This window comes from the organism of the source record quoted next, unplaced genomic scaffold, assembly GCF_019419815.1.
Source record: "Pyrus x bretschneideri cultivar Hongxiangsu unplaced genomic scaffold, Pyrus_bretschneideri_v1 Contig17, whole genome shotgun sequence".
NCBI classification, from domain to species: domain Eukaryota; kingdom Viridiplantae; phylum Streptophyta; class Magnoliopsida; order Rosales; family Rosaceae; genus Pyrus; species Pyrus x bretschneideri.
Window position 1 is genome coordinate 6,033,157 of NW_025999468.1, and position 14,142 is coordinate 6,047,298.

The 14,142-nt window shown below is 35.8% G+C and overlaps 2 protein-coding genes across 3 annotated transcripts; both read right to left on the reverse strand.

Moving 5' to 3' along the window:
• Positions 1–1,331: 1,331 nt before the first annotated feature.
• LOC108865520 (cytochrome P450 736A117-like) lies at positions 1,332–3,236 on the reverse strand. The gene is made up of 2 exons (XM_018642487.2): positions 2,212–3,236; positions 1,332–2,118 (listed from the first exon to the last, which is right to left on the reverse strand). Exons 1-2 carry the CDS (start codon positions 3,154–3,156, stop codon positions 1,507–1,509), a joined length of 1,557 nt encoding a protein of 518 aa, XP_018498003.2. The 5' UTR covers positions 3,157–3,236; the 3' UTR covers positions 1,332–1,506.
• A 4,745-nt stretch (positions 3,237–7,981) lies between these two features.
• Positions 7,982–11,774, reverse strand: LOC125476008 (cytochrome b-c1 complex subunit 6-1, mitochondrial). Of its 2 annotated transcripts, none has more exons than XM_048581599.1 (5): positions 11,632–11,774; positions 11,099–11,167; positions 9,008–9,092; positions 8,304–8,393; positions 7,982–8,211 (listed from the first exon to the last, which is right to left on the reverse strand). In XM_048581599.1, coding segments are annotated over exons 2-5 (210 nt in total). In that variant the 5' UTR covers positions 11,101–11,167; positions 11,632–11,774; the 3' UTR covers positions 7,982–8,178. The 2 variants fall into 2 exon arrangements, with proteins under 2 accessions (XP_048437556.1, XP_048437557.1); XM_048581600.1 differs by having other exon boundaries at positions 11,099–11,163; positions 11,632–11,709.
• Positions 11,775–14,142: the final 2,368 nt, after the last annotated feature.

The following is a 14,142-nucleotide window of genomic DNA, read 5'->3' on the forward strand; positions in this document are numbered from 1 at the left end:
TCCAAGGTTTGAAAATCGAACCGAACCGAAATATTTTTTTAATTATAAAAAACAAAAAAGGAAATTATAGCCAAAGGGGTTCGAACCCATTCCTGTTTGATCGAGTACCTTTCCCTTAAACCAACTTGACAACGAGTTTTTTCTTGCTAATATCGTTATAAGTAGCGTATTTATAGAAAGCTTCATAATTGTTTAATAGATTATCAATTCCCATCTTTCATCCCAATCCCAACTTTTCTTTAACCCTAGCCGCTTCGTTCCCAATTCCCATCTTTCATCGTCCTCTTCTCTCTCTCTCTCCAACCAAACACAACCAAAACCCAGAAATCAAGCTCACCCACTTCCCCAACCTCCAATTCCCACCTCCCCTCAATTTCTTGGAAAAATGAACCATGGTGGAGACTTTGCAGCTACAACGTTTTCACTCGCCGAGGTAAGTTTTGAGCTGAATAAGTAACATTTTGTTTTGTTCTCCTTTGCAACAATGATCAAAAGTTTTGAGCTGAATATCAAACAGACCCTTATTTTCTTTTTCTTTTTTCGTCTAAGTCGAGCCATATCCAATCCTGCATCAGACTCCTCCACTCGTAAGGAACTCGACCTCGATTTCGTCTTAAATTTGATTTTGACGTTAGGAATCACGAAGATAGATAAACACATATTATCCTCCTACCATATCAACCGCAATAGTTTGAGTTTTATCATAACTTGTTCGCCATGAATGCTAAATTGAATGTCTTCTTCTATTATGTGCACTAGATTTTGTGTTTCTCTTTATATTAATAATTCAAAGATGATTACAACAATAGTTGTTTGATTAATAATTGAAAGGCGATTACAACAAGAGCCAACCGTTAACTTAAATAACCTGATTACAACACCCTCGGGTGGCTCAAAGGCTTTAGGAAATTGAATGAAAACAAAATGACATTAATCGGACGACAAACAAAAAGTTTAGTCCTTATTATAGAAATTAAAATGCTGTTGTTTTTTTTTGCCTTAAACACGACATACTCATGGTATCTCCCACGATCAACGTTGAAGAGAGGTTTGTATTTCCCGATATCAATTGCCATTAGAATAGGGAAAATCTCGACTCTGACACCAATTGACGTAGAACCAGCGCATAAGGATTACAAATGTAATCCTAATGAAGAACAAAGGTTTTTGAAATCCACCAGAAATTGGGATAAAACCAAAAATTTGTTTGATTATTGATTGAAAGATCACATTACAAAGGAACCCATCAACCTAAGTAACATAATCAAGAAGTCCTGGGGAAGCTAAAGGGGCTTATGGAATTTAACGAAATCAAAATGACACTAATCAGATGATCACAAACGAAAAGTTTGATTTTTATTACGGAAATTAAAATGCGCTTTTGAAAGCCTAAACGATCATTTTATTTTCTTTATCTTTCTTCGTTTGAGTTGACCCGTATTTTGCCCCACACCAATCATCGAGTGCAAAAAACTTTAGACGAGTACACGCACGCAAACACATAATTCAGCAAGAATATGGAATAGCTACTGCTTTTAGAGGATATTTTCTACGGACATGCACACCCGTTGATTCGGACATGTCTAGGTCCTCCCCTCTTGCACCACCAGGCAATGCCCAATCGAACTTGTGCACTAAATTTGCCAAAGTAATCTCTTCAACAGCCACAGCAAACTGCGTTCCAGGGCAACCACGTCGGCCAGCCCCAAACGGAATTAGTTCTAAGTCATTCCCTTTATAATCTATGTCACTACTCAAGAACCTTTCCGGCTCGTACTCCTCTGGGTTGTTGTATGACTTGGGATCTCTCCCAATCTGCCATGCATTCACTATAACCAGTGTGCTGGCCTTGATGTTGTAACCGTTTATTTTCACATCTTGGGTTGAGATCCTAGGCAACAGTAGCGGAAGTGGAGGATGTAAGCGAAGAGCCTCCTTAATCACCGCCTTCAAGTAGTGCATTCCTACTAAATCATCCTCCGTTACGTCCGTTTTGTTGCCGACTGTTCCTCGTACCTCGTCCTGCAATTTTTTCATCACTCTAGGATGCCTTAAAAGCTCGGACATTGTCCACTCTAGGGTTGTAGATGTCGTATCAGTGCCAGCCGCAAACATATCCTGCAACAGTATTCATCAATTTTATTAAATCCTAAACATATATTGCATTGCTTATTCGTCACACACACAGCAGTACGAGAGAATGTCCATTACCAAGGTAATAGCTTTGATGCAAACTCGATCGAGAGGAATAGCAAGCACGTTTTCTTTCTGAAGGGAAAGCAAAACGTCCACAATATCCTTTTCGTCCTCGTTCTTGACATGACCATCGCCATCCATATGCTCTTGAACAACTGTCTCTAAGAAGTCATCTAATCGTTTAGCGAGATCGTCTTGTTTAGCATCCAAACCACTGAGACGCGAGAACCAAGAAAGCCATGGGATATAGTCACCAATATTGATGCGTGATGCTATCTCATTCAACTCCATGGCAAGCCCCTTAAACATCTTCCCATCTTGGTTGCCATCGCTGTACTTGGTCCCAAGTGTAACTCTAAAGATAACGTCCTTGGTATGCGTCCGGAAGATATCGCTTAAATTAAAAACTGACGATGTGGTTGAAGTTGATTGCTTCATGATGTTGCTGATCATGGATTTGGCTTCCTCTTCTCTCACAGCGCGAAAAGAGCGCACCTTTTTGCTGCTCAGAAGATTTAACACACATATGCTCTTGATCTGCCTCCAATACTCGCCATAAGGCGCCGATGCCACATCTTTGCAGTCGTAGAGAAATTTCTTAAAGAAGGTGATCTTGGGTCTGTTGGAGAGTGGAATGTCATGGGTCTTCATGACCTCGGAGGCAGCCTCAGCCGACGAGACCACGAGGACTGGCATGCTTCCGAAATGGAGCATCATGAGAGGCCCGTGCCGTTGAGCCAAAGCTCGAAGGGAGCGATGAGGGTACAACCCTAGTTGGTGAAGGTTTCCGATGACAGGCAGCTTTCGCGGAGAAGGTGGCGATGGGTTTGGGGTGGAGGTGGTGAAGGACCATTTGTATATGAGGATGAGGAAAATGGCTGCCAGTAAGAAATATTTGGAGGAAAATGGTTGCAATAAGCTTGATAGGACTTCAGCTATTAGTTTGATCAGCTGCACCATTTTCTTTTCTGCAAATCTCTTCTTCTTCTTCCCTAACCGACTGAAAATATATATAAGGTCGATCTGGTTCCCCTTTTTAACGAAAAAGGTTGAACAGCACACATCAAGGGTAAAAATAAATATATAAATTAACAAAATAATCATTTGTGTTGTGGAAATAGTACCACTGAATAAACAACCAAATTACAAGAGGGGTGACTTTGAATACGGTTCTTAATTATCAATGTTCTTTAACTGAAACTTTATTGGTTTTCAATTTTTTATTGAAGTTCCTGAAATTAATTCAATAATCATTCTATGTTAGTATAATTTTTAAATTAAAATTTGATATTTTTAGTTACATATATTAATGAGATTTTAAATAAAATCCATGATTTGTGGGATTGAAAATATTAAAAGATAAATTATACTTATATAAAAAAGTATAATTTAACAAATTACACTTAAATAAAACCCGTGATTTGTTATTACTTATATTAATGACATTTTACGTACAAAAAATTGGTACATTTGTATAAAAATGTCGGTAAATTTTACATACAAAAAGTTGGTACATTTTACACAAAAAGGTGGTACGTTTTATATAAAAAAAATGGGTACATTTTGTATAAAAAAAAAAAACAACGGGTACATTTTATATAAAAAAAACAATGGGTACATTTTAGATTAAAATAAATAAATAGGTCTTACATTAAAAAATGAGTACATTTTACGTGAAAAAAAATGGTACTTAAAAAAAAAAGGTACATTTTTGGTATAACAAAGTGGTACATTTAAAAAAAAAAAAAAAAAAAAGGTACATTATGAGAAAATTATGGGTACAAATAAAAGGTTAAAAAATTATGAGTACAAATCAAAGTTTGCAAAATATGGACACAAAAAGAAATTAATATATGGGTACAAACTAAAACTAAAAAGAAAATTGGTACAATTTAAAAAAAAAAAGTTGCAAATTAAAAATGGGTACAAACTAAAAATAAAAGTATATGATACAATCATTAATATAAATATATCAAATGTATAGCTTCTAACACTAACTGAATACATTTAAAAAATTAATTTAATTATTTTGACATTTAAAATATACTATTATTAAAATAATTAATGATGTTCATTATAACCTAAGGACCTTAAAAAAAAATTTTAAATGAATAAGATTTTACTCAATGAAATTGAAAAAAGAAGAATGGGAACCTAATTTCGCCTTACAAGGGACTTAAAACAAGAACACCATAAAATGTGGGAAAAAAAATCATGATATATATACACCCCATATATCACTGTCTTGGATCTACATATATGGCCTTGTTTTGGTATAGAGGATTGGATTGGAATGAATAACTCTTTAAATTTAAATTATTTTGAAGGTGTCACTTAGTACTACAGTCTAATTATATTCCTCTTTATTTGTAAGTGAGATGTCTTAAGTTTTTTTCCATAAGTGATATTCTTAAAATCTGCTGATTTAATTTATGTTTTGCTTATATGTTTTCTTTAATTTAAATCGTTTGGGTCTTATTTTCATATTTTAAATTCATAAATTCAATCTCTTTTCTAAAATGTGTTTTTAAATAGTATATTAAGGATTAGTTTAAATACAAATTATTTGTTCAATCTCTGTGCAGAACAACCTTCTACAAGCGATTATACTACAATTATGTATAAATAATCGACACATTGGCTAGATGACTCCAAATCGTCCTAACTTGTAGTTTACCCAAAAAAAAAAAAAAACTTGTGTTTACAAGACTATCAAGAAATTATCGTGCGCATCAGGCACACCAAAGAGCTTAACTTTACTTTTTGTTGATCACAAAATCAGTGCCTCCATGTTCATAAAATGTGTCAATCATCCATCCCTAGTTCAGGGAACAAAACATACTGTTTAGAAGTATTTAACTGACTCAAAAATTGAAAACCAAATGCAGTCATTCTAGGAAAAAACTAATCACCACAGCACTTCAGTTTCGGGAAAAGCTTCGGAGCAACCTGCATCGAGCAATTGTAGTTTTAGACTTTTAGGTGAACAAGCAAGACAGTTAACTAAATGAGTTTCAAGAAAGACTTATCTTTTCTTCTACGATTGCCAGTTATATTGTTTTTATTTTTTAATGTTGTAAATATGGTGGATGGCCCAAATGATGAATTTTAAGCTGACAATTGAAGCCTTTACTGTGCACACGAAGACGTTGAAGCCTGAAAATTGAAGTCTTTACTGTTCACATGGAGACTTTCTAAGTAATGTTAGTTTGCTTTCTGTAATTGTCGGCTGAAAAACCTTTATACATGATTTGCATTATTTACACGTAACAAAATATCACACGCAAAACAAAGAAGAGAGATGCAGAAGAAAAATACAATGAGCTATACCAGGGCCAGAAAGAAGGGCAAAAATAGTGAGAGATATTTTTGTACTCTTAATATTTCAGATAATGAAAGAAACTAGCACCGAGGACATAGGTACAGTTGCCAAACCTCATAAATATTATGCCTTATTTACTTTATATTTTATGTCTACTTCTCAACATGTTGTCAGCACAACAAGCTCTCATGTCAGTGGAAGGCTCGACACCATGAATCTGATGAAGCACTACCTACCTTTCACCTCTTTCAATCAGAATCTCATAGATAAGAAAATCATTTTATTACCTCTGTATGACTCATTTCTTAAATCAAGTATGTAACTTGTCATATGAGTTTAGATTATTATTGGCAGAAGCAACAAAGAAGAAGTGTTGAGTCGATTTCATATTATATTTTACCTTATTTTTAGTATGTTTTGGTGAGATATTGATACTCTGTTTTATATTTCAACTGTAGGACATGTGACTTTATTCTATGCAAAAAGTGATGAAACGTTTTGGGGAACTTCCGATTGGAGTAGAGTCACAAGTGACCACCGCACAGTGCTGGAAAATTGACTTGTTGAGCTTAATTCTGACTTTAGTGTATGAAGATGGCGTTTTCTGCAGTTTAGCCAAAGTTGTAGAAAACGTCCTGATCTTTCAAACAAGACTTTTGGCCTTTTTTGCATTGGTTTAGTCCAGAAACCTGTAGAGTTTCTAACTGGCAGATTGCCTAGTTGGATTAGGATTGTGATTTTAAGTTATCCTTTTGTTATTTTGCTTCTAGTTTTTAAGAAGACCTTCCTAGGTGGGATTATGAGTAAGGTGTTGCTTACAAGCACCCAGTTGGCCATTAGGGTTCTTTACACGAATTAAGAGAACTCTGCATATAGCTCTGGCGCTCTGCAAACTTCAAACGACAAGGGTGTTTTGCCTATACTGAATATGTAATTAATTCCTTTTCCTAGGGCGAAGTCACGAGCCTTAGCATGAATATGTAATTCTCATCAAATTTCTTATGAATTTATGCATGCTTGCTTTGAATTATTAATCATTCTGTTTAAACTATCTAATTGACCTAGTGAGGAGGGAGTTAGACAAGTAATTTGACGCAATTTCTGATGGAACATCACCTAAAATTGAGGATGGCTTTTTGTGATTGATAATTGTAATTTCACTTAAGGTGAATATCACGCTCTTAAGCATTGCAAGGTTTTTCAAAGGGTTATCACATAACTTAATGAGTCCTACATGTTCATATTTGATCTGAACACCATAGTCATATTGCATGTTAAATATACGTTTTCGCTTGAACATTTCGAGAAGAATATGTATTAAGAAAACCTAACCTTCAAAACATGTATGTCGTAATTCATTATTAATTGGTAGAACAGTGTAGAATTGTTCATGGCGACGACTAAACTTCAATCTTTTCCACAAGTGATTTTCTTAAAAAACTGTTTAAATTTCTTCTTGCCGAGTGTGATTTTGTTCTTTTAATTATTTTTGTTTCTTTTATTTACATCTTTTAAATTTCACAATCTCAATCTTTTTCTAAAAATATGTTTCAAATAGTTAATTAAGGATTAGTTTAAATACAAGTTATTCGTTCAATTTCTGTGGAAGAACCACCTTATTTGAGCATTCATACTACAACTATTTTGTACTCCTGCAAGTATTTTATGAGATTTTGACCCTACTTGCCGAACCTTGTAAATATTATGTCTGATTTACTTTATAGTTCACTGCACACATATTGTTTATTTCACAATATTTAAAAGTTCCATCATTTGACCCGATTTAATCAAATCCTTCAACAGTTTTATATATTTACTAAGATTCAATCTGCATTTCTGCAGCATGCTCATGCATTTTTTTGAGGGGTGATATAGCTACATACCTTTTTTTACTTCTCACACACCTCTTATTAATTTCTGTCCTTTGATATTTTTTAATTCATTCAATCCGACGGCCGAAACATAAAAAGGTGTGTGAGAAATAAAAGAGGTATGTGGATAACACATCCCTTTTTTATGCATCCAAGCTTTTCAAAAGTGTCTACTATGTTTTTTCCTAACCTGTTAAAACTGCGACCTAGTTTCTAATTTTTTCGTGTCAAATTTTCATGTTCATAAAATTGCCATATCTAGTTCACACCCCATTTTCCCTTGTAATTGGATACTTCTAAAATCTAGTACTTGTGCGCTTGTAAATATATAGTTTCAAAGTTCAACTCTACAATGGTGACTTCAATTCGATACTAAATGACGTACCTACGTATTTTCATAAATAGTTCCGAATTCAATCCAACAGCCTATCTCGTCAAGAATGTTGTGTGATGTTTGTAATTTGTGTACAACAGCGTCAGCAAATATACAGGCCAATAAGGAGGAAACACTCTAAATCACATAAAAACACATGAAGAAATCAACACACTAGCTAGATAACTCTAAAGCGTCTTAACTCATGTTGTCCATATATTATCGCGTGCATCGGGCACACCAAAGAGCATAACTCTACTTTTTATTGATCACAAATGCAGTGCCTCCATGTTCATAAAATGCGTCATACATCCATCCCTAGTTCAGGGTATAAAACATACTGTTTTGAAGCATTTAACTGGCTTAGAAATTGAAAAACCAAATGCCGTCAGTCTAGGACAAAAATAATAACCACATCACTTCAGTTTCGGGAAGAGCTTCGGAGCAACCTGCACCGCGCAATTGTAGTTTTAGGCTATAGGAGAACAAACAAGATGGTGTAACTAAATGAGTTTCAAGACAATTCAACACTACTACTTACACATTTGTCGATACAAGACCAGAAATCAAAATATTGTCCAGTACAATGCTTGTGTCCACTATCATCATCTTGGATCCTCTTAACGCATGCCTACAACAAAGTATGAAATTGCCATTTTTACACACCCTTTGCAAACTAATTCAAATTCGAGGGCCACAAACTTCCGTGTTGGTCAACCATTTTGGGAAAGACATGTTTTCTTGTTCATCTCTGGCATGTAGCAAAGAATGCACAAAAGGTAGAAAAACCACAAAATAATTACAGTGGACCGTTTGACAATCAATATTCTATATCTTAACTATCTCTACTTATTAATTCCATATAGTTAGGGTGAAATATTTCTGACTTCCTTTTGTTTCCTCATGACTACCCACCACTGACCAATTGCTTAAACAACGAAATCAAACTACTAAAACATGTATGACTCAATCTCTCTTCTGTGTTTGTTTGTAAAATATATTACATATTTGACTATCATCTCTTATCATCGTAAGTTTATGCTGAACTCGTGAATCTTGAAAAAAAATTACTTTCTATTTTCAGAAATTTGTCAAACTGTTTTTGGTGTTCGATATGTGCCTTACTAGCTAACAAGATATTAGATGCCATGCTGGTCTTCAAGGGCAACCCTTATCCTGGTCAGAGTAATGAAACAATGGAGAACGACATTTCGTAGCCGAAAAACATTAGGATGTTGGAAATACCTGATACTCGAGGAACGGTTTCACACACTTTGGCTTGCAAGACTCTTCGAGGTACTTCTTTTGATCAACAGGTTCCTCGTCCGCCCTAAATATGTTTTACCACAAATATTACGAAAATAAAGAAGAGACGTACAGTACATGCACACACAAATAAAAAAGGGACATGTCAAAACTAAATCAACAATAGAGGTGTTACACACAAAACCAGTTGAGCATTCGGGAATACATAATAGTATAATCACTAGAGAAGGAATTGAGCTACCAATACCAACCAACTATTAAGGGAAGGATCCAGTAGTATGAACATCCAGAACTGACCATTTTGTCATGGAAAGAAGATTTTCGGCTAATTCTGCAACGATCATGCATTTTTGTAATTTATCTAGCTACTCATGTGATATATTAATCATAAAATCTAAGGACTAGCTATTATTACCTAGAGTCTAACTTAGAATATGTGTTTGTCATATAAAAGAGTGAGTTGTTTCTGTTCTTATATCCTTACAAGTTAATCCTGTGTTAATCGTGTTGTAATGCTTAATGGTAAAATCGTTTGCTATTTCTTATTTTCTACACCACATCCTTTATCCTCCAGACAAATCAAAAAACCCAAAACAAAGAAAACAACCAAGAAGGGTATCCCACAAGAAGATTACGATATAGTGACTTCACAGTCAAGCCAAATAGCTGAAAAGAAAATCCCTATTATGTGTATACATAGCAGACTTCTAAATTCATGGATCCAAATTATTTCTCCCTTCTGCCTACGTGTAAACATATTCAGCCAAAGGCTTCTTTGAATAACTTAGTACATAAAAAGGAAGCTTAAACCGAGGGATCCCTCAAATAAGCTTATTAGAGGGAACACATCTGTAGGGCCCACTTAGCATTGTATTTCAATGATTCAAACAATAAGTTTTCATGCCTTCTCTCAAAGATCATCGTTGCAACAAATCACTCAAATCTGAAATCATTATTGTATGGCTTTCATTTTAGTATTTCCTTCAAATACCTTGTTCGTCTAATTCTATCTACTGAAAAAAATGTCTTACAGTTTCAGATTTGTTTCATTTGAGGATGAACTTTGAACGAAGAAAGTTCGGATCATTAAAACAAATTAGTGAACCCCACGAGGTGTTCCTCAAACAAGGTTATTTGAGGGATTCCTCAACAGACAGGGACTCATTATATTCACACAAACACATACATATACATACATAATTACATACCACAAATAAAATAAATAAATAAATAAAATGAACGTGATCTTTCAATTGGTTAAAGTAAAGTCAGCCACTATGGCACAATGTCATCATATATTACACCAAAACTTAGTTAATGAAATCTAAACCAAGCATCATCTGACAAGCGACTAGAACTAGAAGAATGATATCGTGAGATACAGCATATATGATTTCTTTGCTTACATGAGTCACAAGATAAAGTAAGCTCTCCAAACCTAACTTTAATAATATGACAGAAAATATGAAACCATTTGAGCAGCCATCTGCTTTTTTAAGGGAAAAATATCTACAGTTAGAGAAGCAGGAGGTAGAACTTAGCTAGCCACTGAGCCTAGTTCTGTGTATTGTCATGTTGCTAACACAAAATGTCAAAAGTAAATTGGTAACTCCTGCTCCCCAATCATCACCATCTAACAGAAGAAAACACAGTTTCAATTGAAAACTAATCGGAAGATTCTTTAGAACCAGGTCCTCAATAGAAGACCCACTCCAAAGCCAACTGGATGGATGCACTTGATGGAGTAACAAATCAAAAGATCAACGGAATATATACAGTGGTAATCTTTCTCTCTATCTGATGGATATTGTACAACATATTTAGCTCTCTTGCAGTCCCTTACCAAAAGAGCGGGTTATCTAGTTCACTGAATCACTGGTTTTTGCTTATCTAACATTTTTCAATCCATGGAGCACCATTTTTAACGGTTTTAAACAAGAAGTTCACAAAACGTAACAAAACACCAATTTGGACTCTTGTTCAGATTGGAAAACAAAAGCAAAGCCGTATAAAACCCGAATACAAAACTTTGAGCAGATTCTAACAATAAAACAAAAGAATAACACTCACATGGCAAATGAAGAAAGATCAGTTGAGAAGTCACACGACTTGGTACAGGGGAGCCTCCAAATGACCTGACTGCATCAAGTAACCCACACAAAAAATATCTCAATTACCCGGGTCGAAAAATTGCATAATAAGATGCAAATCACTAAACAAAATAGCAACAAATCTAACACCGGTGACCATTCAGGTGTTTTTGAATTACAAATTACAAGCATTAGATATATCAAAGACACAAATTAGTTCAATTAATTACTAAATTATTTATATGCAAGTTTAAACAGAGAACTACTCCAAAATAACCCAACACTTGAAAGCCTATCAATTCTTATAATCCCAAAACAATTCCACATATCCATCCACATCTCGCATGAACAAATACAGGTTTAATTTAACTTTATTATTATTATTATTATTTTTGGGGTGGGGGGGGGGGGGGGGATTAGAGAGTAAAACTGTTCTGATTAACAATTATAACAAAAATTAGAGGTTGGTCCCAAGATATCTCGAAACAGGTGGAGAAGAAAATAGAGTTTTACCTCTGGAAACCGAGTCCACGACAAGTCTGCGCTGCGGGAGTTGGGAGTTGTGGGCGAACCAAAGCTTGATTCAGCTGCTATTCTTTCTTTCCCCTTTCTATTGCTTTAGCATATAACGCGACGCTGCGTTTTGTATCCTGGGCTGCTAGGATCCAACCCAACTACATAAGCCCAGTCCATAAACTGCCTCTCCTTCTTCGGCTGCTTATTTATCCATCTTCTAGTAGTCCTTCTAGTAGTCAAAGATTAGGGACAAATATCCTCGACGAATATTACTGTTTAGAGTCCAAAGATCATGCAATTCGAATCATTCAAATTAACTCATTCCGCTGGCTCATCTCATGCAAATCACGGGCTCCAATCTCTCATTCACACAAACTAAGGACTCAAATTTCCTAATCCTGAGTCTCTAGACAGAGATCTGAAAAGGATCCAAATTCAAAGATTAAGCCTGGCATGATGGATGCTCTGATATGTTGATAGAAGAGTCGTAGACATGTGGTACAATTGATTTATTTTTCCTACTTAATGTTTTGTCCTATGTGATTCTCTTCGAGAAGGTTTTTTCATTGAGGCTCACTGCATTAGTGTACAATTTCGAGCTTTATATTTTCATGACTGATCAAAATACTTCGTATCTTTTTTACCAAAAAAAAATACTTCATATCTTAGAAGATATGGGATTTCAGAGTTTTCACTCGATAGGTTACAGAAGAGGTGCATGATGCTTCATCTTTTTTATTTTTTTATTTTTTATGTTATGCTGTGTGAGAGCTTTCCGGTAGCACATCTTCTGTAATAAAAAAATTATGCTTTTATTGCTTATTTTCACGTTTGGATTTTGGATAGACCGTTTGAGCAATAATTTATAACATCTTATGGTGTTTTGATTCTATCCAACAAAAAGAACTAAAGATAATAATCCAATGAAAAAAGATAAAAGGAAATCCAATGACAAATTATAACCATGAGGCTTGTGTAGTTGGCTTGGATCCTAGGAATCGCGGGTCGGGGCGGGTAATCGCGGTTCCGATTGGGTACGGGCCGGGTTTAATTTTTTTTTTTTAAAGAAGAAATGGGGCAGGGTGGGGTAGGGCGGGGCAATGGTATTTGTGGGGCGGGTTGAGTCCAAATTTATAGAAGCACAACGCCCCGGCTCGGCCCGTTTCTAAAATGGAATGAATGGAATCTGGATGGGATTTGTTTCTCTTCTTCTGTAACTCTCCGTCAATCATCTCCTCCACCATCCCCTCCACTATTCTTCCACCCACATTCTGTAACTCTCCGTCAATCATCTCCTCCACCATCCTGACGTCACCATCATCGCGAGTCTGGGCCCTGGTGACTACCACGACGGCCCAACAACCTCAATTGTCCTCCTTGAGTCCTCGACGACATCCCAGACTTAGAGAACTTTAGTGTTTTCTATCTCCCTCCCACCCCTCGAATCGACTGCGTCGACATCACAACAGCCACCATACGATTCACGACATCACAAAGATGGCTTGTTGCAAATCAAAGAAGATGAAGATAACTTCGTGCATATCAGAGAAGATGGAGATGGCTTGTTGCAAATCGAATAAGATTAAGATGGCTTGTTGCAAATCGAAAAAGACGATGGGTGCGAGGCTCCAAACTCGGCTGGTGACCACCTAATTTGGTGCGACTCGGTCGACAAAGAAGAAGAAAAAGAGAAGAAAAAAAAAAAAAAAAAAAAAAGAAAAAAAACGGACCCGTGGACTAGGCCCAAACCAGCCCGCTTCAAACTAACTGGGTTAGGTCCAGTTTTTGTATTAAAATTTGTTGTACCTGCCCTAGCCCGACCTGTTTCTTTTAAATCCGGGTCCGGTCCAATCCCTTCAAAATTGGGCCCAGCTCGGCCTGTGGCTAACCCTAAAGTGAAGTGGCCACAAGAAGTTATTCTTATCCTCTTTGTTAAGATCCCACATTATATGAGAGAAACTTACCTCAATGTGGCGGTATCTCAAGCCAATACAGAGGATGCCAGTATCCTCGTTTCATAGGGGTGAATAGATCGCTCATCAATCTGACATCAGTATGTCTCATCTGACTTTGCAGTACTATAGCAATAACAATGGAATGTGGAATACAATATCTACTAATGCCTCTTCATCATTCTTTCATTTCAGTTTCTTCTTCTATGTACTCTTCTTTTAACTGTCTCTGAAATCTGAATCCTCATTATTCACTAATAATAGAGAAATGCTGCTGATGCTCACAAAACTGAACTGATGATCATCATTCGTTTGGTTCTTAAAGAGAATTCCAAGCATCCCCAGGGATGCGGAGATTTCACCAGCTTACTCAACCACATTGTTCTCGGCTGTAAATTTGTCTGCTCCTTCGTGAACAAGGTTTTTTTTACCGTCTTCTTCATGCCTTTATTTCATTATTTAATCTATTTTTACTTTCTTATACATTTTCAGTTTTAAAGTACATGTTTAAAACTCTATCTACATTGGCAATCTTTGAGTTTCCATCTCATTCACT

Excerpts from the sequence above, each read along its gene's own strand:
- LOC125476008 (XM_048581599.1), bottom strand. Across the intron at positions 8,394-9,007 it reads AACCGTTCCTCGAGTATCAG|GCATGCGTTAAGAGGATCCA; the intron begins GTATTTCCAACA and ends ACTTTGTTGTAG. Across the intron at positions 8,212-8,303 it reads GGTCTTGTATCGACAAATGT|GTTGCTCCGAAGCTCTTCCC; the intron begins GTAAGTAGTAGT and ends TGCGCGGTGCAG.
- LOC108865520 (XM_018642487.2), bottom strand. The coding sequence starts at position 3,156 with ATGGTGCAGCTGATCAAACTAATAGCTGAAGTCCTATCAAGCTTATTG. Across the intron at positions 2,119-2,211 it reads GCATCAAAGCTATTACCTTG|GATATGTTTGCGGCTGGCAC; the intron begins GTAATGGACATT and ends ATACTGTTGCAG.